Consider the following 25,307-nt stretch of genomic DNA (forward strand, 5'->3'; position numbering starts at 1 on the left):
AGGATCCCCAGTGGTGTGAAGTCAGGTCCATCATTTGCTCTGTCCCTGGGGAAGCTTTCTCCACCTCTGTTCGCATCTCGCTTTCCGTCTGATTTATGGCTTTAGAATGTTGGCCTGGAAGATCTTAATTTAAAGCCTCTGTCAGAGGTTGTTACACGAACGCCAGTGCGAGTAAAAAAGCTGTTTTCCTTTGGTTTTTCTCCTCTGTCACTTTTTCTGTGGCATGAACTATGAGATAGGAAAAGAAAGTTACCAACTTGGGGTCGGGAGAGCTATTGAAAAACTCTTGAGTAATCCCCTGGAAGGTTCCAGGCTCCATTCCAGCCAGGGGCCGAACTCAAAATCCTGGGTCTTCAGACCAGGTCTCCCCAAGGCCCCCCTCTTCCAATCAGTTTATGTCTCTTTCCTAAGCTGCCTCTTAGGGGCAGTTCTGGTGGTGGTAGTTATAATTGGGTTCAGAATCTCGAGTCTAGTGCCTGTCAACTGTTTTAAACTCCTGTTCCTCTAGCTAAGGAGATTCTGTTTAGTTTCGCTGTGTTTGCGTTATGAAAACAATAGTTCTTTTTTTTTTTTCATTTTCCAGATCAGTATTATATTTTAATAGCAAACGTACTATTCATACCTGTCTCCTGACTCTCAGATATTTTTATGCGCTTAAGGAAATATTCCCTCACCCTGCAATGAGAATTTTTTCAGCATTTTTCCTCAGAGTGAGACAAAAATCATTTCCCATCATCTGACTTCCCTCTAAGACAGCATGGAGCTGCTTTGCGTCTCTGTGTGCACCTACAGTCTGCTTCAACATCTGTCCGGTTCATATGTGTATCATTACCAGAGTCATTATTTCAAAGGGTTTGGCTCCTTCAGAGTTGAGCTTCTGTATTTTCATCATTTGTGCTGTTGTTCAGTGAGCAGGGTGAATCTCCACATTGCTGATACCAAATTCCTGGCTCTCGGAATGGTATTTCTGTAAAACACTGTGAAAATATCATGGGATACCCAGGACGATTCCTGTCATCTTCTTCAAGGGGAAAGTTGCAGAATGTTGTTCATGAAAGAAATAAAGTGATAATAAAGTAGATAAATAAAGAGATAAATAAGTAGATCAAAAAAGCGATAGTACAGGTATATGATGTGGTCCCTTTTATTGTTAAAAAACCCCCAGTAGGTGTGTGCATAGGTATTTGTGTGTGTGTACATGAAAAAGAAAAGGTCCAGGGCAGATAGTGTTTAACTTTGGTGGGATTAGGGTTTTTTCAAATTTTTCTTTATAACAAGAAAAGGAACCCAATGCTATTTATTTTTAATAACTAAAAAGAAAAAAAAATCCCCACAGAATCAACAAAAGAACAAGAAAGGGAAGTCAGGCAGGTTGACTGGTCAGGGGTCGTGTGGGTCTGAGGCCCCCAGGCCTGGCACAGGACACCATGCACCACTGCCTCAGCCTGGGCCTGACTCTGGAGAAACCAGGTTTGGCTGTTCAGAGACGTTGACATAGTTCGTGAGGCCGCTGAGTGCAGACACCTTCCTGCGGGCCTGTTTCTCTCTCGCACTGGATGGAAGCAGTGTTGTGTGATCAGCTCAGCTCCATTCAGCCTGCTCTGTCCAGCCCTGTTGGAGGCCTGGAGGGGAGTGGGTTTGGGCCTTGTTTCTGCTCCTCTTGGGTGCCGAGCATCAGAGTATCTCCCTGCCCTGAGGACAGTGGCCTGGCCCTGTCCTGCTGCGTCTGGGCTTGGGAGAGTGTCCACGCGCACGGGCATTCCTGCATCAGCTGTCAGCTCGCAGGGCAACCAGCTCCTGCCCCCGCCCTCCCGAGCCAGGAGACATCAGCAGGGCCCACTCTGAAAACAGTCAGGAGATCCTACCCCTGGGCAAAGGGCTACTGTGATGTGGAGCAGCCCTGCGGTCCCCGGCTGTCTTGTGGCTGCTGGAACCTACCAGGTGTGAGTGCTAGTGCACGCTGGGGGCCGCAGGGAGGTTCTGGGCCTGCAGCCCCTCACTAAGGGCTGGTGTGGGAGATGCAGCTCCCCTTGGTGATTCACCAGCCAGCCATCAGTTCCTTAGGGCCAGGCCAGGTTCTGGCAGGGAAGGCACAGGAGTCACTGCAGGCTGTGTCTTCTCTTGCAGAGAAAGTTCACTCTTGTGACCAGGAGAGACAGAGCGCCCTGGAAGAGGCCCGGCAGAACCCCCGCGAGGGCATTGTCATCCCCGAGTGTGCCCCCGGGGGGCTCTATAAGCCAGTGCAGTGCCACCAATCCACTGGCTACTGCTGGTGTGTGCTGGTGGACACGGGGCGTCCGCTGCCCGGGACCTCCACACGGTAAGTCCCCCAGAGCCCGTCCTGCCCCTCGCCTCTCAGGTGAAGCCTGGGATAGGAGAGCCAGCTTCCTGTTAGGCTGTCACCTCACATCTCCTGGCTTTATTGTCCTGGCCTGGTGGGAGTCGAGGCACTAGGGGAGTAGCATCTCTGCTCGTGGGCAGAGGAGGTCCCAGTATCCTGGATTCTGGTCACAGGTCTGGCCTTTCCTAGCTGGGCAACCTTGAGAAAGTAGGTAACCTCTCTGAACCTCAGTTCACCAGTGAGAAGGTTATTGCCCTGCCTGAGTCACTAGGTTCTATGGATCAAAAGGATCCTGTGTGCAGACATAAGGTAACATCGCTCTACTAGACTGACTAAGATGACATGCCTGAACATGTCTCTGTGGGAACACCGATGCTGGGATTGCCTTGTAGCTGCTGGACACTACGGGAGATATTTTGCTGCCAGCTCTGGGACATCTGGGCTTAGTGACCACACAGATCATTGCTGGTAGTAGGGGCTGAAGTCAGCTCAGTTTCCAGCCCCTCCTCACCCCCTGCATCTCTCTCTTCTCAGCTACGTGATGCCCAGTTGTGACAGTGACGCCAGGGCTAAGAGTGCGGAGGTGGACGACCCCTTCAAGGACAGGGAGCTGCCAGGTGGGAGACGGCACTACCCCTTGCTGGTGCCTTCACCTCTTCCTGTTCCTCCAGCCCGTCACCCTGCAGAAGCAGCGCCCTCCTCTGGGTCTGCTTCCCCATCTGTAAGACGGAGCGGGGACACTGGGCAGGGGCATCTCAGGAGCCACGGGATCTGCATCCGGTCTGGGATTTGTTCCTAATTAGCCCTGTGCTCTTGGCCACACTGTTTCTCCTCCTTGCTCTTACCTTTTTATCTTTAAAATGTAGTCATTGGGTTAAAATCCTACCCTTGAAAGCTCTACAGTTCTTTCTCTAAGGGTGACTGGGACAATGTTCTGGGGGCTGTGGACCCTTTGCCCCAGGGCTGCAAAGAGAAGATAGCTCACGGGGAAAGGCTGTCCTGAGGGGCAGTGATTCCTGGTGGCCCAGAACCGTCACCAGGGTGTGACACAAGACTCACAGGCAGGGACCCAGGACCTCTAAATGGCTACTGGGTTGGGTTTCCCTTACTTATAGTGTTCTCTGCCAGTGAGTTACAATAAGAGTACTAAATATTGATGGCTCAGAATGCTGTCATCTTAATCAGCACAGATGCAGGTCGGTGCTCGTGGGAGCTGGGCCCACTATTCCCCATCAGGACTCCAAAGGAGAACTGAAAACAGAGGCTCCTGAAAGTCTAGGGGTTCCCAAGTGAGGTTTGTAGGTCAGTCTGTCATGAGAATGGAGTCGTAGAGACCAGGGTCCCTCCTTCTAGCCACCTCTTCAACAAACGTCAATTGAGATTCCACTATGTGCCAGGCGCTGGGTTTGTCTAATGATCAAAACCGAAGTGAAGCTTATCTAGTGGGGGAGACAGTATACGAATAAACGAATCCAAACACAGATAAAAGGTGGTGACAGGTACTCTAAAGGGAAAGAGTGAGGTGCTGGACAGGACAGGAAGAATCTGTGGTTTCTCTGAGAAGGAAGCATTTAACCGGAGACCTAGGGGATCTGCAGAGAGCAGAGAATGAAATAGTTGCTGCTGAGAGGAGGGTTGTAGGTAGTGTTGAGGGCCCATTTGGGGTTGGTAGGCATGAATTTGCAGGAAAACCATCTCTCCAGTTGTGTGGTGGTGTTTACGCCAGCACTATTCAGCTATGGGGGTGTAGACTTGGAGAAGGCATATCGGTGAGAAGGTTCATCCATGCTTGGGGTTTTGCTGGAATCACACAGTGAGGAACAGAGAAACAAAGGGTTTGAGAGTACTTATAAGGGAGGGTTGATAATTATAATCGAAGCTGGATGAGGAGAGATGTGAAAAAAGGAGGAGGTGCTTGGATAGGTAAACTGGTGGATCTACTTGAGTCAGCTTTGACCTTGGAGTTCTCTGCATTCCTCGTGCCCCTTCAGCACCTGGTCCTTGCTGCTAGAGTCGCTCCGTCCTCCTGTACCAGAACGAGCTTGAGTTCCCCAGTGGACTATGAACTTTACGAGGAGAAGAACCATGTGTGTTATATCCCTAACATTTAGCATAGTGCCTGAGTTGATACTCAGCAAAAATTTGAGGAATGGAAGAACACTGAGAGCATTATTATCCATTTGGTCTATTGGTCCCTTGAGGGCTGTGGGCAGAGGAACTGTGGAGGTTTATGAGAATCATCTGAGCTGTGGACAGTTCCCAAAGTGGATTTAGCTGGACGAGAAGGACTTGGAGAGGTTGAGGAAACAGTGGTGGTTGAGGAAACAGTGGTATTTGAGGAAGCTGTTTACTTGATCGTTTACCTGGCATCTGCCTTCAAATCTCACTTTGTCTTTCAGGCTGTCCAGAAGGGAAGAAAATGGAATTTATCACCAGCCTACTGGATGCTCTCACCACTGATATGGTGCAGGCCATTAACTCAGCAGCACCCACTGGAGGTGGGAGGTGAGAATGTGAGCAGGACTCAGGCCCAGTGGGACCACGGGGCCCCTGACTTTTCAGATGCTGCAGGTCCCTGGGAGAGGGGGGAGGGGTGGGTAGAACAAGAGCTGGAAGTTGATCCTCTTCCTGAAACGGTGTAGCTGTGACTTTGTCTCACCTTCCACCAAAAATCTCGCCACCCCTCTCCCCTTTCTAGTCTTTGGGAGTTGCTTTTCTCTAGCTTGTAGTTACCTGACTATAGGCAAGTCCGGGAGTGTCTGGAGACTTCCAGCACTTCAGTCTCAGAAATGGATGCATTGGAGTGAGTCCAGAATGGCAGGAAGGGGGATGGGCATACGATGGGGACAGGGGTGGCAGGGAGGGAGTCCAGAGCACTTGGTGGTTTTCTTCTTTTCTGAGAAGGCAGGAGCCGCGTGCCATTTTGGCTTCCTGAGAATCCCAAGGGACTCTGGGCAGTGGGATAGGACACTGCCATAGCCAAATCCAACGTAGTTCAGGAGCTGATATGCTGGCCGAGACAGTCCTGACACGAGGCCGAAATGTACCCGCTCCCCAGCGACCAGCATCACCGGCGCTCACTAATTTGGGCGCATTGGGTCAGTTGATCGGAGCACGCATGTGTTCATCTGTCCGCTGCCCAGAACTATTGAACGTGCATATGGCACGCCGAGCACTGGGCTAAGGATTGGGAATCCAGGGATGCGGGGCCTGTCCCCGCCTTCAAACAATGCAGCCTACCGGGGATACTAGGCTGTAGAAAGATACCAACTGGGTGGTAAGTGCTAGAGCTGAGGTGAAAGAACAGAGAAGGGTTTGCTAATTTGGTCTTGAGGAGTCAGAGAAGGCTTCCTGGAGGAGGTGATACTGAGTTTTGAAGGATAGGTAGGACTCAGCTAGTAAAAGAAGGAAAGCCATTCCAGGAAAAAGGAAAGAACACTGTGACCCCAGGAAAGCGCACGTCCGTAGTTCAGTATGGCAGGGCTGGGGTGGATGGAGGAGGGGGTGGAGGAGATGACAGGGGTGGTAGATGACACAGAGGATGCAGGTCCCAAAGGGCCTGTGAGATGTGCTTCCCATTATGAAGCCAGAGCGGGAGGCGCAGCAGGAGCAGGGAGAGTTCTGGCTCCTTAGCAGCGGGAAGTACCATGTGCTTGGCAGGGATGGGCAGCCTGACTCTGCCCATCCCTGGGATGGGCCTGAGCTTACGTGGCTCACCAAGGAGGGAGCGCTAGTCCCTCCGCATCTGCCCAGAGGCAGAGCTGTCAAAGGGCAAGGAGTGCCACCACGAGACAGGCCCAGGCCCCCAGGCTGGTGGAAGGGCCCCAACGTGACTGCCTCAGCAGCGATCAGCACGACCGCAGGGCGTGTATCTGGGGTGGGAACCAGGACTCCCAACACAGCTGTCAGTGGTTCTGTGTCCCGAGGCAGACAAGGGCAGCAATCCTGAAAACCCACTTTTTTTTTTTTATAAATTTATTTATTTATTTATTTATTTATTTATTTATTAATTATTTTTGGCTGTGTTGGGTCTTCGTTTCTGTGCGAGGGCTTTCTCCAGTTGCGGCGACAGGGGGCCACTCTTCATCGCGGTGCGCGGGCCTCTCACTATCGCGGCCTCTCTTGTTGCGGAGCACGGGCTCCAGACGCGCAGGCTCAGCTGCTGTGGCTCACGGGCCTAGTTGCTCCGCGGCATGTGGAATCTTCCCAGACCAGGGCTCGAACCCGTGTCCCCTGCATTGGCAGGCAGACTCTCAACCACTGCGCCACCAGGGAAGCCCTGAAAACTCACTTTTATGTCACATCCCAGTGAGTGCAGTGGCTGCCTTGTGGGTGGCCGCTCTAGGAAACTGCTCGTCCAGGGAGCTTGCTCTCAGCAACCCCCATGGTCCTGTGAGCTCTGAGGCTGCTTTCTGGCCCTGCTCTGTTTTGCTCACCCCGTGGAAGGGTCCAGGCCTCCCCTGGGAGGAACACAGCAATAAGTCTGAAAAGGTGGAGACAGGGTCTGACAGGTCGGCAGATGAGAACGGCCCAGAGGCAGCCCACGGTGCTCAGCAACTGGAAGTCTAAAATAGAGAGGGCTGTGTCCCAGTCTCCAGGAAGAGGGAGGGGAAATTATGAAAAGGCATATTCAGTATTATATGCCTTTTTGTTATTTATGCTTGGAATGTGAAAACATACCTGTTGTTTCATGCAGAAATGGGTATGAGCTATTTATGGTTTTTAGAAGAGAGGGAAAAAAGAAACGAGAAGGGGGCATGGCCTTAACAATTCCAGGTCTGGGTGCTTTCCACCCACAAATCCCCAGGGCTGCTGGCTCTGACCCACTGCTCGGGGAGCCTGCCGGGTGCTTATACTTGGGTTCTAAGGAGACAAGACTTCACCCTCCATCCCATTTGCTTCTGCGGGAGCCCAGCCCTTGAGCCCGGCCTGGCCTCGGATCCAGGCAGCCTTCAGTGCCAGGGAAAGGACCAAACCCAGCTAGGTCCTGGGCCAGCAGGGCCAAAATCACAGGTGGGCCCGCTGCCAGGGCAAGTTCGGATGGACGCTTGACCCTCGGATTGCAGGCTGAAGAAATTTTTACAGAAAATAAAAACTAAGAAGTTCATAAATGCTTTTAATCCCAGTGTGTCCTTAGGGAAGGGATTTTTTTGTTGTTGTGGTTTCCAAAAAACCTCTTTTAGGTATCATATAATGTTGGGAGAAATTAAAAAAAAAAATTCTTTCCTAAACATGTTTTTCATTTCAAGCTCATATGAACTTGACCGTGTTTAGTTTTGATGAGAATGAAAGGTTTGAACTGCATTTGGTAATTGTGTTACCTGGAGGCTAGACTTGTAATCAAAAGACAGACAAGATGAATCAAGAAATAGTTTAGAAATCAAGGAAGTGGGAGTGGGCCTGCGGAGAGAAGGAGAAGGAATCAGTTATACAGGGAGGTGGCTGGCCAGGGTTACCGGTTTTACTGAGTTTAAATCCCTCTCAGGTCTCCCTATTATATTTAGAAAAAGCAAGCCCAAACTCTGACCATGAACTGGCCCTGCAGGATGGTCTTGCTGGCGCTCACCCCTCCTGTCATTATGTCCCAGCCACTGGTCCTTCGCAGGTCCTCAAACAGGCCAAGCTCTTGCCTGCCCCAGGGCCTCCATGCCGGCTGCTCCTTCAGCCTGGAACGTGAATCCCCCATCCTCCCGTGACCGGCCCCGCTGTTCCATTTACATATCATCTTCTCAATGACCATCCAGACTAAAGAAGCAGCCCTGTCACCCTCTATCACAACACCGCTTTTTAATTCTCAGCCTAGTGCTTACCCCTATCTGATATTTTGCTGGTTTGTTTATTTATATCTGTCTCCCTCTACCCAACGAAAATTGAACTTCGATGAGGGAAGGAGCGTTTTCTGCCTTCTTCCCTGCTGTATTCCTAGAACTCAGGATAGTGCCTGGCACACAGTAGATGCTCAGTAAATATTTGTTAAATGAATAAATAGCCAGAAGGATGGGTGGATAGATGGATGGATCCCTGTTGGATACAGAGAGGGATGTCTCAATAAGGCCTCTTTTTCTTGGCACACGTCAGAGGGTCCAGCAACTACTTTAAGGCTAATTATGAGGCCAGATCTAGCCCTGAAGTTCACTGTAATGCTTCTTTGTCACCAGGGCCTTACAGCGCCCTGGCTGGGACCAAGGGACTTGGGCACCATGTGGACAGCCCCTGGTCAGGCACCCTTCTACAATGGAAGAGGCAAGGCAGAGGGCAGCACATCTGGAGCAGGGCCGGCGAAGAGAATTATGGAATCCAGGGTCCCTGGGTTTGGGCCTTGGCTCTGAATTCAGGTAGAATTGAGGTTGCAAGCACAAGGTCAAAGAAGCCACAGCTAATCCCTCCTGCGTCCTCTCAGGGTCTGGCAATTAAAGCTGGACACCAGCTGGGGCCAGGGGGAAGCAGTCCCATTTGGGGACAGTGGGGAGAAGGGACAGGGAAGATGTTTGGGCTGAGCAGAAAAGAGGGTGTCTTCCCCCCAAACCACCACCTGTCAGGCTTGGAGATTTTAGCTTTGCACAAACTCTTACATCTTCCCCCTGGCATAAGCTCTGTGCTGGGTTCGGGGGACATGGAGGGATGAGGGCATGGTTCCCGGGCTGGGGGAGCTCCTGGGAGAAGAGCTATGTAATCGCGTGAGTGCACTGTAAAGCCAGTGTGACAACAGAGGCAGATGAAGTCCTGCAGGGACTCAGGGGAGGGAGGGCGTGTGAGAGAAGGCTTTCCACAGGAGGTGACATTTAAGCCACATCTTCACTTACGAGTGAGAAAATGCCCCGACCTAGATGGACCAGGAATAAGGGTATCCCAGCAGAGGGACCCTAGGGGTAGCGAGGTATGAATGAGGTAGGGTCTGTGGAAGGAATTGTGAGGAGTAAGGTTTAAGCTTGGCAGGCAGGCTGTGGACAGGCGGGAGGTGAGGCTGTAGAGCTGGGCAGAGCCCAGATCACGCTGGGTCTTGTGATTCGTGCCAGAGAGGGCCACAGGGAGCCATGTGACTAGATGGGCATTCCTATGGAAGCCACATGGGGAGAGGGGAGCTAAATGGGGCAGGAAGGTTACAGCCGACACTAGAGGGAAAGGTGATGAGAATGTGGACTAAAGCTGTGGTGGACGGGATGATTTACTGAAGCTTTAGTAATGAAATCAATAGGATTTGAAGACTTGTTAGATGTAGGGAGTGGAAGAGGGAGATAACTACTTCCTTTTCTGGTCTTCTAGCCTGATTTAGGGGGAAAGCAGTGCTGCCCAAATCTAAAAATAGGCAAAGTAGAATGGGGTATCCATGGAAACATCTGTGGCTAGTGCCTGGGAGGGGGTGGCCTGCAGGTATCATTAGATGAGAGCTGTTCTCAGTGAAGGGTTGCTGGATCATTGGTCCTTCCCGCTCCAGAAGGCAGAGTTCCGCCCCCGTCCCCCCACCCCACCGGCTAAATCCGCCTTCCCATCAGCATTTATCAGTCCCAAAGGGAGAGTTCTGAGACCCTAGCTGGCAGAGCCTTCTAGAGCAGGGGAACCCTCTCCTTTCTCCACTCCACCCTAGAAAAAGTCAGCGTTGAGAGGAGCTGGGCTGGGCTGCGTGAGCCTCGCCGCCCCCCCTCCATGGTCCTGCAAGAAGAGACCGTTGGTCTTGAGGCTTCCTCCTTCCTGCCCATTGCGGTGACTTGTTAATGTTCTTGGAAGGAGGAGGCTGGAATGCGGCTGACTTGGCACTTCCCAACCCTACCCAGCCGCCCAGCTGGCGGGGCCTGGACCCGGCTCCAGATGGGGCTCAGTTGGCCTGCTTGGCTTGGCCCGTGCCTCCAGGCCATCCCACCTCACCTTGTTTAAAACTGCTTGGGACAGCGGAATTGGGCCCAAGATCTTGGCCAGCGCCAGCTTCCTTGTGGTAAAAGGGGCTGACTCACCAGCTGTGCATTGCAGCCAAGGCCCGGCGGGCTGAGGCTGCAGCAGCGACACTGAGAGGGCGGCAGGGGAGGGGTGGCACCTGCCGCCTCTTAATTTGGGAGAAGACTCGGTGGGGCCCGGCCAGTCCAGGGAGGGACCCGGCTCTAGTGGCTTTCCTCATCCCTGGAGACGGGAGACAACAGGACGGCCACAAAAACAGCCCAGGGGCGGGGCTGACGCCAGCATTGTACTGTGTCTCTCCACACCATATCCGAGGAAACTTGGATCCTCTACTCACCCAATAAGCCCTTTTTAATGGAAGTGGAATTGTACCTGTAGGGAGGCCCATAGCAAGAACCTGGGCATCACTGTTAAGTGATCCTAAAGAACCATCACACTCTCTAACGTAGGGTCCCCAGCCCTTGTCTGATGCGCAGCTTTGGATTCCAGCGGTTCTGATCCCAATTCTGTGCGCATGTGTGAGAGAGAGGTCAGGAGTCTGATGCCAGTGTAACCCTAGAACTGGGAGTGCAAGTTGCCAGTGTTTTTAAAGGATACTGCTAGAAAGCTGTAAGAGCTGGAGGGATCAGTGAGCTGTGGCTTTGAGGTCAGGGGTAAATTGTGAGGAGTCCAGCTGTGATGGAAAGGACTCCAGCACAGACTGCTTGAGAGGTTCCTGGAGACTCTGGGGAGGCCCTCTTGCCCCACCCCAGCCAGCACTCCCCTGGGAAAATCTGAGCTTCTCCTTAGTTAACAGAGGCTTCTCGTGTCTTCTTTCACACATGCCCACCGCTGGTTTGGCTAAATCAGGACTCCTGATAGATGTCAGTCTTAACTAGTTCTTGCATGAAGCACAGTAGTTTTGGGACTTGAGGCTGTTGTGAAGCCAGAAACCTCATTTTCAGCGTTTTGAGCCAGATGCCTTCAGTAGTTTTCTTTTTTCTAGTATGCTTTGTTGGAAGCATGAAAACTACCCCCAACCCCTCCCAGTTACTGTCTTTTGTCTCACCCGATCTTCTTCCAGAAGGTTCAGACTTATTCTTCTGGGGTCATGGCTGGAGTCTCCTTCCCTCTAGACGAGGGTTCTTAACTTGAGTCCATGACCTTGGATGAGGTTTAGGGAGTCCATTAAACCCCTAAAATCTGCAGAATTCTGGGCGCCTGTGCATTTTAGAGAGAGGGACTATGGCTTTGTTTACATTTTCTGAGGGTCCATGATCCCACCCCCCCACCCTGCACCTCCGCTAAGAAAGTCTTGCCTTAAATGTACTTGGCGCTTGGCCTAGACAAAGCCTTGGCTTCCAAAGTAGGACCCTAGCACTGCCTAGCTACACATGTAGAGCCTGGCTCTGATGTTTGGGGAGGGGGCAGCATGGGATTCTGGAAGTCAAAGGATTTCAGAAGCAGAGTGCCTGACACCAGCTGGGGACGGGGGGGCGGGGAGAGGAAGGCCCCTCAGGCCCCCAGGGCAGGCTGCCGGTTGGGGAAGTGCTATAGGGAGCCAGAGGCACTGCTTGGAGGGCCCTCGGAGGACGTCTCCTGGGAAGTGTCCTCGGCTGGGTGGTATGGGGGACATACGGGGGTGGGGGGTAGCAGGCAGAAGGCATGGCCGCCCTGGGCTGGGGAGCTCCTGCTGGGGGTGACGAGGGCAGGAACACGGTTCTCCAGACAAGGAGGCAGGGAAGGGAGGGAAAAAGGGGCAGCAGCCAAATGACAGTCACTCTCTGGCATGAGAGGAAACTCTTAGAGGTTGTAGCGCGGGAGAAGAGCTGCTTCTTGCTGCAGCCTAGCCCAAAGGAAGGTGCGGGGAGCCCCAGCAACAGAGTCGCTGAGAACTGGGCAGGCAGGCGGGAGCCCAGGAACACGTGTTGAAGGCAGCGAGCCTCTCCTGGCAGGGCGTCTGGGCGGGATGACCTCATCCTTTCCCGTCTCAGCAAGTGAGGCTTTATTATTCCAGCCTCTAGGTAGACATTACGCTATGCTGAGCCTAAAGGTTAAAGGAAGAGCTGCCTTCGCCCGGGGTTCTCGTGGCCCCCTCACGGGAGGGGCCGAGGGGGAAAGCCGTCCCCTGGCCACCTTGGAAAGCCTGGGTGGGAATAGCTGGAGCGTCTCCCCTGGGTCCCTCCCGGCTCTCCTCCCCCGCCTGGGTCCTCCCTCGCTTTTAGGGGAAGGCGAGGGCAGGCAGGGTGCCCTGCGAGGGAGCTGGCCACCCTCCCTCCTGCTCCATGAGCATCCTGATAGAGAATTTTCTGGGGCCCGCCTGGTGTACCCTGCAGGCTCGAGAGTGAATGTTGCAGTGAAAATAGAGGAAGCTTAAAACCACCAAAGTACCACATACTGGCAGAGACAACAGTCTGAGCCATGCCTGTTTGAAAGCCCTTCCAAGCCTGGTTTCTATGACAGACCTAGCAGATTCCCCAAGGGCCAGAAACGGATGGTCGCTCACACCTTCCCCAGGTGCTCCCTGCGCCAGACCTGTCAAGATGAGGTCCTGCTGGCAGATCCACTAATTGTGTTCTCTTGGAATTGGTCCAGGGTGCCCAGGGGGACCTGCCCAAGACTGCAATCCACTTAATTAGGGATGGGCATTCAACAGGGATGCCTGGCTTTTTTTTTTGGTAATGAAACATCTTTTTCCCTAAATGGTGAGGTCACTTGGGGGTTGGGGTAGGGGAGGGAGATTGCTGGCTCATTCATAGCGGATGTGTCAGGGACGGTCCCCTCCCTCCTGGAAAACTCGGCAAACCCCAGGGAAGAACCCCAAGGCGCTGCGATGTGCCTTGAATATTCTTCTTGCCAGGTACGGCTTCAGAGTGTGCTGGCAGGCCCTGAATCCCTGGTGTAGGATCCCTGTGTGACAGCGAGCCCCTCTGCCCACGCTTCTCACCCATGGTCGTCACGTAGTCTGTCCCAGTGCCCTGCAGACTAAGTATTTGAATGTATGGACCTCCTAACCTCAGCCTTAGTCCCTCAACCAAGGGAAAGTTACCCAGGGCTTTAAACAAAAGGGCCTGGACCACATTCACTCCGTGCCACGCCCTGGCGGCAGGAACCATGGGACTCGTGTGACTCTGTTCTCCTGGCCAGAGACCCCAGTCACCCCCTCTAGACCAGACTCATCATTGGCTTCAAAAGTTTCAGCTAGCACCCTGAATCCTTTTTGGGAAAAGATGAGGCATGAGGAGATGAAACTGATGGGTGGGCCTTGTGTACATTACATGTGTAGGTATTGCTCTTGTCACGTTACGGTCACCACGCGTACATGGGCGGCGTTAGATGCGGTCACCGCTGTGCATCTTGACACCGGGAAGCTTTCTTGGTTACTCTAGCCCATTGCTTCTTAGCAGAATCCCCTGGGGGTTCTAGTTAACATGTGGCTTCCTGGGTCCACCCTGGAGCTCCTGTCTTAAAACCTCTATGTGGACAGACTCATGCTTAGTAGGTCTGGACTTGCCAGCTGTAGAACCTCTGTTTGTGTCCAGCTCAATTGCCTTCTTTCCTCAGTTCTTACCGCACTTGCTACCTGACAGGGACGGCCCCCGGGAACTTCACACTTCATTCACACTGAATTGTTGCTGCTCGGTTTCACTTTTTTGGCTCTGTTTCTCGCCAAGACAGCAGTTTGAAGCCAGGGCCTCTGCCTCCTGCTTTGGAAGCCCTCCCAGGACCTGCACTGGCGCTGGGTGGGTGGTGCAGGCTGTGAGCACCCTTTCCCATAGTCATGTTCATTTGGATGCCAAGTTCATGTGTAACGGGCGGCTTGTGTGGCAGCGACACTAGGCCAGGAGAAGGACAGTTTGGATCCCTGTGGTTTTCTCAGGTGAATTGTATCCAGTCAATATGTCTTGAGCATCCGTCTTGTACGAGAACGGTGCTGGCTATGGCGGAGGGGGTGGCGGGCTCACCTACTTGGGGACCCCCGAAGAACGAACTGTCCAGTCTTGCGGCTCAAGTTGGAAAGGATGGCTTGATTCGGCTGCAGGCTCATTGGGCCTGGGCGGGCTTGGGCCCGGATAAGCCGTTTCTGGCTGGCTGCCGGCAGCCCTGGCGTCTGAGCACGTGGGAGGGAACTGAGGCTGGGCTGGTGGCGCCTGCAGGATCCTGAGCGGTGTGCTTGGGGATGGGGGTGTCTGCCCGTGGCCCAGGTTCTCAGAGCCAGACCCCAGCCACACCCTGGAGGAGCGAGTGGTGCACTGGTACTTCAGCCAGCTGGACAGCAACAGCAGCGACGACATTAACAAGAGGGAAATGAAGCCCTTCAAGCGCTACGTGAAGAAGAAAGCCAAGCCCAAGAAATGCGCCCGGCGTTTCACTGACTACTGTGACCTGAACAAGGACAAGGTCATCTCACTTCCCGAGCTGAAGGGCTGCCTAGGTGTTAGCAAAGAAGGTGAGTGCTCGCCTGTGCTCCTGGCCCGCTAGGACTTGCCCCTCCCGGGCCCGGGGGCCAAGGGCTCCTCCAGTAGGTGAGATCCCAGGCACGTGTTGATTCAGCTCCTTACTGGGAGTGTGTTATGCTTCATGCTAGATGCCTGATATAGTGGAGGAATGGATGGATAAAGTCCCTATCCTTCCACAGTCTATGGAGGAGACAGATACTAAAGTATTTACATACCTTGTGGTAAGTGCTATGAGGGTGTATTAAGATAGGCCAGGCTGCAGTGACAAGTAGAACCACACACGTAATGACTCAGCTCAACACAGTGGATACTAGTTCATCTTGCCCATATAATAGTTCACCACGATTCCAGGTCCTAGGTGTGTGTGTGTGTGTGTGTGTGTGTGTGTGTGTGTGGTGTGCAGGGGAAGGAATAGGAGTGGGGATTGCTTCGTGTGCAGTCACTGAGATTCAGGCTGAGAATGACTCTGCCATCTTTATTATGTGGCATCCAGGGTCACCCTGGGGGTCTTCTCCCTTCCCAGCCAGCCAGATGGCGTAAAGCCTGGAGCAGTGCCTGTGGTGGGGGGTTGACGGGCCAGTCCTGGAAGTGACACACATCACCTCTCCTATTTCACTGGCTTGAACTCAGTCACTAGACCACACGCCACAGTAAGGAAGGCTGGGAGCCCAGGAAGAGGAGGAGAGCGTGAATTCTGGTGGACACCTAATGATCTCTGTCACAGTGGAGCAAGTGCAGAGTATTGTAGGAACGTACGTAGGGCACCCCCATCGGCGCAGGAGCAGACGGGCTTGGAAAACTTTGGGAAGGAGGTGATGTCTAGACCAGGAGTCACCCAACTGTGGCCCATGGGCCCAATCTAGTCCACGGCCTGTTTCTGTACGGCCTGTGAGCTGAGTGGTTTTTCTATTTTTAAAGGGATGTAATTTTCAAAAAAGAAGAATATACAACAGAGACTATTGTATATCGTACATGGCCCACAAAGCTAAAATACTTACCAGCTGGTCCTTTACAGATAAGTTTGCTGCCCCTGCTCTAGAGCAGTCCCTGAGCAATGAGTAAGAGGTGGCCAAGCAGAAAGATGAGGGGAGGGAAGAGTGTTCTGAGCGGAGGCCAGTGAAGAGTGCAGCTGCAGAGGTGAGGGAGCAGAGCTTTAGAGGAGCTGAAGGGTGTCAGTGTGACTGAGACGCATGTTTGAAGATGGACGGGGAGGGGAAGGGGTAGGAGGCAAGGTGAGAGAGTTTCAGCTCTACAAGGGCAGTGGGGAAGCTGTTGAAGGGATTCAGTCAGAGAAACAAGAGCATCAGTTTTGCTTAAAAATTATTCTGGTGCAGTGTGGGAAATGGACTGGGGATAAGCGAGGCAGAGTCCCCAGTAGGAGGCTGTGGCTGTCCAGACAGGAGGCGATGGAGGCCTGAGTTATGAAAAACCCGGTAGGGGATGCAGAGTAGTGGGTGGAGGTGACTAGGTAGACCTGCAGGCCTTGGAGATTGAGTGCATAGAGGGATGAAGGTTGGTTTGGGCAACTGGACAGTGGGTCCATTCACTGAGATGGGCAACGTGGGAGGAAGAGCCGAGCGGGTGCAGGGGGACGGGGCAGGGGACGAGGATGGCTTGGACGTGTCAGGTTGGATGCACCCGAAGAATTAGAGGGTCTGTAGTGCCGGTGAAAGGTCTGGGCTGAAGATACCAATTCGGGTGGTGCTGACTTATTTGAAATGGAAGCTTGGGAAATGCTGAGATTGCCTTGGAGGAAACATAAGGGCTTTTCCTCGTTCTAAGCCTTGTTTGACAGTGTAAACCCAAAAGGTAGCTGGGGAAGTGGCTGAGTTACCATGAGGTACCCAGTCTCGGGACCTGCCCGCTCCATCACTGGGTTCTGGCCTTGGTTCTGGGGCGTGTGGCCCTGGGTGAGTGACCTCATCCCTCTGGGCACCCCTGTCTGATGAGGACGCCTCTCCGTGTTCCCACGACTCTGAGTCCCCAGGACGCTGCCTCAGCCACAGACTAGCCCTTTCACCCAAGTACAAACTACTCAGCCATCCCGACTTTCAGTGTCTTCATCTGTAAGATGGAAATAATCACCGCGTCCACCTCATAGGGCTGTTGTGCTGATTCACTGGGGACAGCGAGTCAAAGCTGTTGTCATGGTGCCTGAGACATTGAAGGAACTCCGTGGAAGTTCAATATTACTATTCTTCTTCATAAGAGTGTTGCCGCTGTCGGAAGCCTTATCACACTGCATTGCAGTTCACATTCCTGATTCTCCCCTGCAGCTCCCCTGTAGCTGTGCGTGTCCCTTCTCAATTGCTAACCTCAGGCAGAGTGCACGGTGCACGGCGCCCAGTAACGGTGCATTAGATCCTTGTCATATGATGAAGGGATAGGAGAGGGATTGTCCTGTGTGGTGACATTATGCTTTGGCATTTGGAATCTGTGCCCATTTCTCAGAGCACAGGCTGAGGGCCAGTATTGGAAAGAGACTACGCAGTGTTAGTATAGACCCCAGGCCCACCCAGGAGCACTTCTGGGCTCAGTGGGGTTGGAATCACAGAGCTCTGTAGCCCCTCTGCCGTCAGTCCCCTTCCTGTGCTGGTAGTTAGGTCCGTGCAGCACACAGCGGCCAAGGGGAGGCTGAGTGTGGTGACCTCGGGTTCACCGAGCTCAAGGAGGCCTCCCGGCTGTCCTCTGAAGCTTTGTGGGGCACCAGGTGCACAGAACCCAAAGGAAGCATCCAGCCCTGACACTTACTAGCTCTGTAATCTTTAGCAAGCTACCCAGACTCTCTGAGCCTCAATTTCCTCATCTGCAAAATGGAGATGTTAGCGTCTGCCTCACAGATTCGGTGTGAAGAGTTAACATTCTGGTGCCTGTGAAGAACTTAGCTCAGTACGTGGTTAGTGGTGAATGCAAAGAAGAAATTAGGAGTAGTAGAGGAACGCACCCCCAGGCTGCCGGCAGCTTTGCAGGGTCCCTCTCCTCTGCGGAGCAGCAGAAAAGCCACTTGGGTAGATGGTATGTAGGGAATGGAGCAGATGTTGGTCATCTGGTGTCGTGCAGTGCCCTCTGGTGGGCTGAAAGGGGCTTGCACACCAAGTTGTGGGCAGAAGTCGGGTGTGGGTGGGAAGGACACAGAGTTTGGGGGTGAATGTAGCTTTGGGTGTGAGGGACTGAAGTTTTGGGAAATGCCCCATGAACACAGGCATTTTTACCAACCAGACTGCTCACTGGGGAGCTGAATTCTCTGCACAGCGTTCTGAGGGCTGGTCTTTCTTAACTGGTCCTTCCCACCATCATTAGGATTACTGCCACCACCCTGTGAAGCAGGCAGGCTGGAGCCGAGTTCTTCCATTGAAAAAAATTGCCAGCTCTCCTGATGAATTGCCCAAGGATGGAACCTGCTCCGGGCTCGGGTCTTTTCTGTCCCCTGCCTTCCTTGGTAGTTAAGAGCACGATTCTGGAAGCAGACAGTCAGGTCTGAGTTTGCTTCACCACGTAAAAGCTACACCATCTCCAAGCCTCGGTTTCATCCTCATAAAATGGGGATAATTTGATTGTTTTATTAGAACCATATGCAGTTGTTCTGAGGATGAAGCGATATTTTGGTAAAGGGATTAGTGCGGTAAGCCTTCAGGGTGAGAGCTGGTTACCTCTGGCTGTACGTTTTCTCTCCTGAGTCTCAGCCTGGCGGGCAGGACTATTTGAGGTCCTCTGTACGTGTAGATCTTTCCTCTCACCCCTGAGAGAAGCAGCTGCTGGCTGGAGCAGATGAAAGATGGGATTCAGGGCCTGGCAACCTGGCTCACCTCCCACCCGCCTGCCTTGGGCTTGTCCCTCTATCTTTCCAAGTTTGTTTTCTCATCCGTGACATTGGATATACCAGTATCTAACCCTCACCTCACCCCACCCCACCCTGTGTTCTGTCTTTTTTCTCGGGTCTTAAGGAATGTTAGTGTGACTTGGGGGCGGTTGACCTGGGGGTGGGCGTGGATTCCCACAGCGCCTTACTCTCCTCCAAGCCCTTTCTCCATGAATTCAGTTGGTCCTCAAGGCAACCCTATGAGAGGCACAGCAGAAGCAGCGCAGCTGTGGTCCTAATTCCTGCTCCGTAGACTGACCCAGAGGGGTTAAGGGCTGTGCACAAAAATCACACAGCCTCCAGGGCCCACGTGCAGCTGGCCCAGCTCTTGGTGTGCCTGCCTCGCAGCACCCTGCTCCTCCCTTAGGAGACCTGGGCCCTGCAGAGCCTCCAAAACCGCTCAGCACCCTGTGGGGTGGAGTGGGTGTTCGCGGAACAAGCCTTGGACCTCCGTTAAGATCCTCAACTGCTCTGAGCATTGGTTTCCGGATTTGTTAAGTGAAGGGGCTGGACCAGATGATGGCTAAGATTCCTTCCACCTGACCTTCTGCAGCTGGGAGAGCCAGGACCCAAGAAGGTTATGCAAATGTCCATCAGCACTAAAGCCCCTCTCAGCTAATGAGGGAGCCCCAGCCTTAGGGAAGAGGGACTGTGTTTAAAGGTGTTGGCTAACAAGGGTTTTACCCGGGCAGAACAGGAAGCCTGGCCACACAATCTCTGGCTCTTCCCCAAGTGCCCTCTTCATTCTGGGGGTTAGAGGGGCCAGGTGCCCAGGTATAGAAGAAGCCCTACCAGTTCTCTGGGTCAAGGCCACTCGAGCATCCTAAGTTCCTGTTTTGGCAGGTGGTAGTCTTGGCATCTTCCCCCAGGGAAAATGAGCAGGCAAAAACCCATTCAGTAAGTTGCCTTCTTTCGGGGGTCCTTTCTATGGGCCCCCTGATGCAGCTTCGGTAGTGCAGCGGGAGTGTTGGGATTGGCCAAGTTACCTGGACTCCCATGTTCAATTTGTTTGCTGAGGACACAAGAGAAAGATTAGTTAGTGCTACAAGGATCCTACCATTCCCACGTATAAACAAGCACCTACCACTTCCGCCCCAGCCCCAGGTTGAAAGGCTGGCATCGGGGAGTAGGATGGTTTGTACAGAGTGCACGCCCCCCAACTGTGTTTACTGGGCAAAACCCAGTTCCCTGGAATGGCAGCCTCATTTTGTTGCCATTGTGATGCCTCATGGGCTGGTAAAACATGGGCTTATCTGCAAGTCCAGGTTACCTGTGTCCCACCCAGCACCGTATTTAACAGCAGGTGGAAAAGCCTGCTCCGGTGAGGAAATTGACATGTGTAGCTGGATTGCTCGTAAACCCAACTCTAACTTCTCACTTATACCTCCCTTCTCAGTAGGACGCCTCATCTAAGGAGCAGAAAACCAAAGGGCAGGTGGAGAGACCAGGGAGGCAGGATGCATCACCAGACACCTGACCTTGGACGCTGCCCACAGCCCAGCCACATCCCATGTAACATGAGTGGTGCCCACCGTGTTTGCACTTTTAATAACTCTTACTTGTGTGTTTTCTTTTTGGTTTCATGTTTAAACACCAATATCTAATACCACGGTGGGAAAAGGAAAGGGAAGAAAGACTGTTCATCCTCTTTTATTGTTAAGGTTTTGGATCTGCTACTGACAACTTTTAGGGTTCTGAGGGGGTGAGGGTCTTGTTGGGACTGAGAAGAAAGAGATTTATATACTGTATATAAATATATATGTAAATTGTATAGTTCTTTTGTACAGCCATTGGCACTGCTGTCTGTTTATTCCTCTCCCTTTTCCCACTCTGGGTTGTGAGGGCTCTGGACACACGGCCCAGCTTTCTGGAACCCAGGACTCCATCCCCAGCCCGCTTGGCTTCTGTTTGGAGACCGACCCCTGCGATTATAGTGCAGACTGCATTAGTTCTTTTCTAGTGGGAGGAGGGCACCGCCTCTTGCCGTGGCTGTCAGAGTTGGCAAGTCACTTGGCGGTTGACCTTCTCAAGGGAGGCTGGGTGTGGGACAATGGGAGGGGCCCCTGGAGGGAGGGCTCCCGTGCCCATGTGTTCCTGCCATCCGGACCCCCAGGTGACCCTGACACTGTGGGGGCACAGTGTCCTGGTGGCCCACTGAGCAAATTGTCCTCCAAGGATTTGCGTTAGGGTCAGTTGAAACATTTCCACCCATGTTTAGCATCTACTCCATGTAAAGCATGAGAAGGGAGGCAAAGAAGGAAAAGACACACAGAGGGGCCTTTTATTTAGTAGCTGTTTAGTATCTGAGCAGCGGAGGGAAGAGGACAGAAGGCCTGCCCTGGTGAGTGTAGTACCCACAGGAGGCTTCTCACCTCCTGCAAACCCACGAATGAGGTTTCCCGAGACAGCTCCCAGGGCCAAGGTCAGATTAGGCTTTTACTTCCACTCTCCTCTATCTCCCCTTGCCATCCTCTGGTCATCATAAGCCTGAGGGAAGAGTTGTGTTGGTCACCTTGTTGGAAACTCAGTTTTCTTTCTTAAAACTCAGTACTGAGGTTCTTCCTGTTCCCTTAAATGCTCTTAAAGGCTTCCAGGCTTGAGGCCAATTCCAGAGCAAAGCTCATCTTGGGCCTCGCACTTCTGCCTCGCCTAGAAGTGCAGAGATAATAACCCAGCTATGGGGATGTCCAGGCCTAGCTTTCCACAGACGTTTTACTGTGATTCCAATGTGGAATCCAATGTGCTGGGCAGCCTTCGGGTCAGATGCCAGCTTCTTCTGCCCGGGTGACCATGCCTATGTGACAGTCATCAAAGAGCAACAAGTGGCACTTAGCACCCCTTCCATGAGCAGGCGTGGCAGCAGTGAGGGAGGGTGGGTGGTAGCCCAGGACGGGTGCCCCTATGGATTGCTTTTGGAAATCTGGCCACATCTTGTGCATCTCATACCCCATCCCAGTATCCCATCCTCTGACTGGAGAAGGTTCTTGCTGTCTGGGTGAAAGTCCCAGAGCTTGTGTTAGGGTGACTGGAGGCCCCATCCCAACATGGTAAGGTGGTAGCCCATTAGTTTGGACCAGAAAGCTCAGCGTGCTGGAACTGGATGGACTTTCCAGGAGACCCCAGTCCCCTACTCTGGCCAGGAGGAAGCACCTCCTTGTAGAAAGTCAGACTCTCCCCTGGGCCTCTTCTCTCTCACACATGTGTGGAGGCTGTGTTGTGTGGTTTTCCTTTGTGAGGAGGGAGGGAGACTATTTGTAGCTTATTTTATAAAAAATAAAAATGAGTCAACCTTGGTGGCTGTTGCCTCTTCCTTTGGGTGGCTTCCTCTGATGGAAAGGTTTCATTTCCTTAAAAGGTTAGTTGTTTTCTGTGGCCCGGGTGCCCTCCACTCTGATCTTGGGAAGTCTGAGGTGCTAGCTGGGAAAGGAACCCAGAAGGGGCCGTGAGGTGGCGCCATGCTTTGCGGTTAGGACATCGATCCCCTGGGCCCTCACCTACAGCGTTGGTGCCCTCTTTGTAATTCTCCCTCTTACCTGCACCCATACAGCTGCCCTCACAAGGAAGGTAGGGGATGTTGGTGGTGGTGCTTTTGGGGCAGGACTGGGGGTTCCCTGTTCTGTGGCTTCAGGCTGGTGGGAGTGGGCAATGTGGCCATCATCCTTATCACAAGACCCCAGGCTGGAAAGCAGCCGTAGACAGGGAGCAGGCCCCCAATGAGGTTCACACCGTCCGTGCCCCGCTTTTGTGGGACACATGTTCAGGTCACATATTCAGGTCAAGGCTGCTGGCCTGCTTGGCATTGCTGGAGGCCTTCAGCGTGGACATTGCAGCAGAGATGAGGCTCTAGATTGTATCTGGTGCTACGGGGCGTCTTTTCCCTTTGTATCCACCCCCCGCCCCCCCGCCCACACGCAGCTGTCTCCAGATGTGGCTTCCTCACCAGTCTCTTTTTGTCACCTCTGTTCCCTTGTCCTTTGCAGGTGAACAGAAGATAATGCCCTTGAGAAATTCTCCCCTAGCCTTTCCTTCAGCTTTTTCCCGGGAAAGGATCTCAGCCTTTGAATGGGGTCATATAGGTCCCCCTCCTCTAATGCTGACACTGAGCTGCTCTGTCCACAGGCCCTGAAATACTTAATACTCAGCCCAGCCCAGTGCTACTGGCGTCATTAATCCCATTTCACAGGTGTGGACGCAGACTTGGGAGCTCAGTGACTTGCTGGGTTACACCCAGCTGGGAAAGGCAGAGCTGGGTGTCACCCTCAGATCTTCCTCTCCAGGCCTGGAGCTCTGCCCCCTGCCCAGCTGCCTTCCTGGAGGGGCCAGAACAACAGCCTTCTCCCTCCTTAACCCAGGGTGGCTGCATTCAGCTGTGAGTACACCTTTTTCTCTGCATAGTTGAGAGTCTTATTAAAAACCACTAATTTGTAGAGGTCTATCATGGACTTCAGGGATTTGGGGAAGAGAAATAAGGGAGGTATTTGCCCATGCAGGACCTCATTGGGAGACTTGGGGTTGACCTAGCCTCCAGCAGAGAGATCCAGGCTGATGTGGGAAGGGGGCAGGGCCAGCCTGCAGCCCCGCTCAGCCTTCCTCTGCTTTCTCCAAAGACAGGAGGGCCATTCCCAGTAGTGGTCAAGGAGAAGTGAACAGTAGATCCATCCTGTTTCTTCCTTCACCAAAAGTCTCCTGAGCCATGCTTGGCCTCTGTGGGGAGGGGAAGACTGAGGACATTGTCAAGAGATGACTTGGGACTTCCCTGGTGGACCAGTGGTTAAGACTCTGCACTTCCAATGCAGGAGGTGCAGGTTTGACCCCTGGTCAGGGAACTAAGATCCCAAATGCCGCACAGCATGACCAGAAAGAAAGAAAAAAAAAAAAAAAAGAGAGATGACTGCTGCTGGGGCCAGGCATCTTGCCAGGGCCCCTCAGATGCCATCAGAGGAGGGGCTTCCAGGCTGGTACTCATCCCTGGTTCCCCAGGGGATCTGGGTGGGATGGGAAGCTGGCAGCACCAGAGCCCTTGTAGAAAAAGGGCTCCCAAGAGAGAGAGCCAGCCTGCTCATCTGGTCATTTACTCCCAAGTTCCTGAATGACCCACAGGGCCACAGGTGTGCCCACCAAGGAGGTTGAAGAGCTTCCTGGCAACCTGATCTTCTGGTCTGTGGCATTTGTCTTTTTTTTTTTTTTTTTCAATTGTACAAGGGGTGACAGGTGAAACTTGACCTTTTTCATGCAGTACCACCAAATCAACCCCTCATTCCTATGGCCTGGATCACTACTCTCCTTTGTCTGACTTTCCTGAATTAATACAGGGAAGGGTCATGACCTTGGTTATATGCCTGCCAATGAATGCCTGTGCTAGGTGTGTGACACAGGTATCTCTTGCCATTTCTTATCAAATCTGGCTCATCCCTTATACTCTTCTATGTCACCCCAGCCAACACCCCAGCCAATAGCCTCATCCCTCCCACTGTCTGCATTGCTTCCCTTCTTCCCTCAGCTGCTCTGTGAAGGTCCTTTTGCCTGGGGTCTTTGTAGCAAAGCTTTGACTGTACTACAGCTAATGGTGCACCATCCTGTATGTGACACACCCAACCAGGGCAACCTTGATCATCCACACGCTTGGTGGTGGAGGGGCATTGAATACCTGGATGTGGTGTCTTCACTGGATGATGGGCACATTGGTGAATTACTCAAAGAATCAGGAGAGACCAGGATAAGATGCAGTAACATACATCCCCCCCACCCTTAAATCACAAAGCTAGTCTTCTCCCTCCTGGAACATATCCATCATACATCAGCAGGGGGCGCTGCTCTTCATCAGGGACCCAGGTTGAGGGAGGCTCCATTCTCCATGATCTTGGAGGCAAAAAAAAAAAGGGGGGTGGGAGGGGGAAGGGGGAACATGCTAAATTGTAACCTGGTTCTTAAAGCTTCCATCTGGAAGTGACTTGTCACTTTGTTCACATCTCAGATGACTACTATCTCAAATCACATGGTCCCATCTAGCTCAAAGGCAGTTGGTAAGTGCCTAGAAGTAGAATTAGAAATATTTGGTGAACAGCTCTGGTGACTATCACAATGTAGATTATCTTTGTGTTTTCCATATTGATGAAAAAATCTGCAATTTTTATGTTGTCCAAGAATAAAAAGACTTGCTTTTCACAGTTTACATGGTGCATTTTACATCTATTATTTCTGACGGATCTATCACATTTACGGTAATTACCGTTCTCCCCGTCGTTGGTAAAGCAGAGGGTGAATGCACCTTCCCTCCTGTGAGCTCCCCCCACCCCACCTGGGAGCTAAGTCTCAGGTAACTGAGGCCCTGGAGTAGCTAGCCATGCCCCCAGTGCTTGAGAACTTGGTGGGGCGTCAGGTAACTGTGGGTGAAAGCAAGTGGGGAATGGCAGCACCCTGGGGTACAGATGTGAAACTTTCCCTCCGCAATCATCGCTGTCAGCTGTGCCCCTCTGCATCCTCCTTCCTCCGCGTAGTGGATCCCTCAGGACAACTTGGGCAGTTCCCGTAACTTCCTGGTTACTTCAGGTATTTACAAGCTCGGTTCCAGCCAATGACAAAGCTTCAGTCTCCAGCTTGATTTAGATCCTCCTCCCCTCCTTGCCCTGGCACAATCGTTAACTGGCCACCGACGGCTTGGAGGAGAGCAGGGGGGCTTCGGTCAGGCTCTGAGACAATTCGTCCTCCACTTTATCCTGATGCAGCTCTCCTGAGATGATGGGTTAGGGAAGAGGGAAAGGAACACTGTGGAGGCCTC

At 52.7% G+C, this 25,307-nt stretch overlaps 1 protein-coding gene across 4 annotated transcripts in view; it reads left to right on the plus strand.

Annotated features, from left to right (window-relative positions):
• Positions 1-21,822, plus strand: part of SMOC1 (SPARC related modular calcium binding 1) — a 152,919-nt gene extending 131,097 nt beyond the window's left edge. The window contains exons 8-12 of one of the 4 annotated variants that reach the window (XM_059915765.1): positions 2,128-2,320; positions 2,876-2,958; positions 4,741-4,846; positions 14,416-14,660; positions 19,926-20,021. In XM_059915765.1, coding sequence (XP_059771748.1) covers positions 2,128-2,320; positions 2,876-2,958; positions 4,741-4,846; positions 14,416-14,660; positions 19,926-19,942 — 644 coding nt within the window. In that variant the 3' untranslated portion in view covers positions 19,943-20,021. Of the gene's footprint in view, positions 1-2,127; positions 2,321-2,875; positions 2,959-4,740; positions 4,855-14,415; positions 14,661-19,925 lie in introns of those variants that run through there. The other 3 variants (XM_059915766.1, XM_059915768.1, XM_059915769.1) reach the window with 3 other exon arrangements.
• Positions 21,823-25,307: the final 3,485 nt, after the last annotated feature.

This window comes from Balaenoptera ricei, chromosome 2, assembly GCF_028023285.1.
Source record: "Balaenoptera ricei isolate mBalRic1 chromosome 2, mBalRic1.hap2, whole genome shotgun sequence".
Lineage (NCBI taxonomy): Eukaryota > Metazoa > Chordata > Mammalia > Artiodactyla > Balaenopteridae > Balaenoptera > Balaenoptera ricei.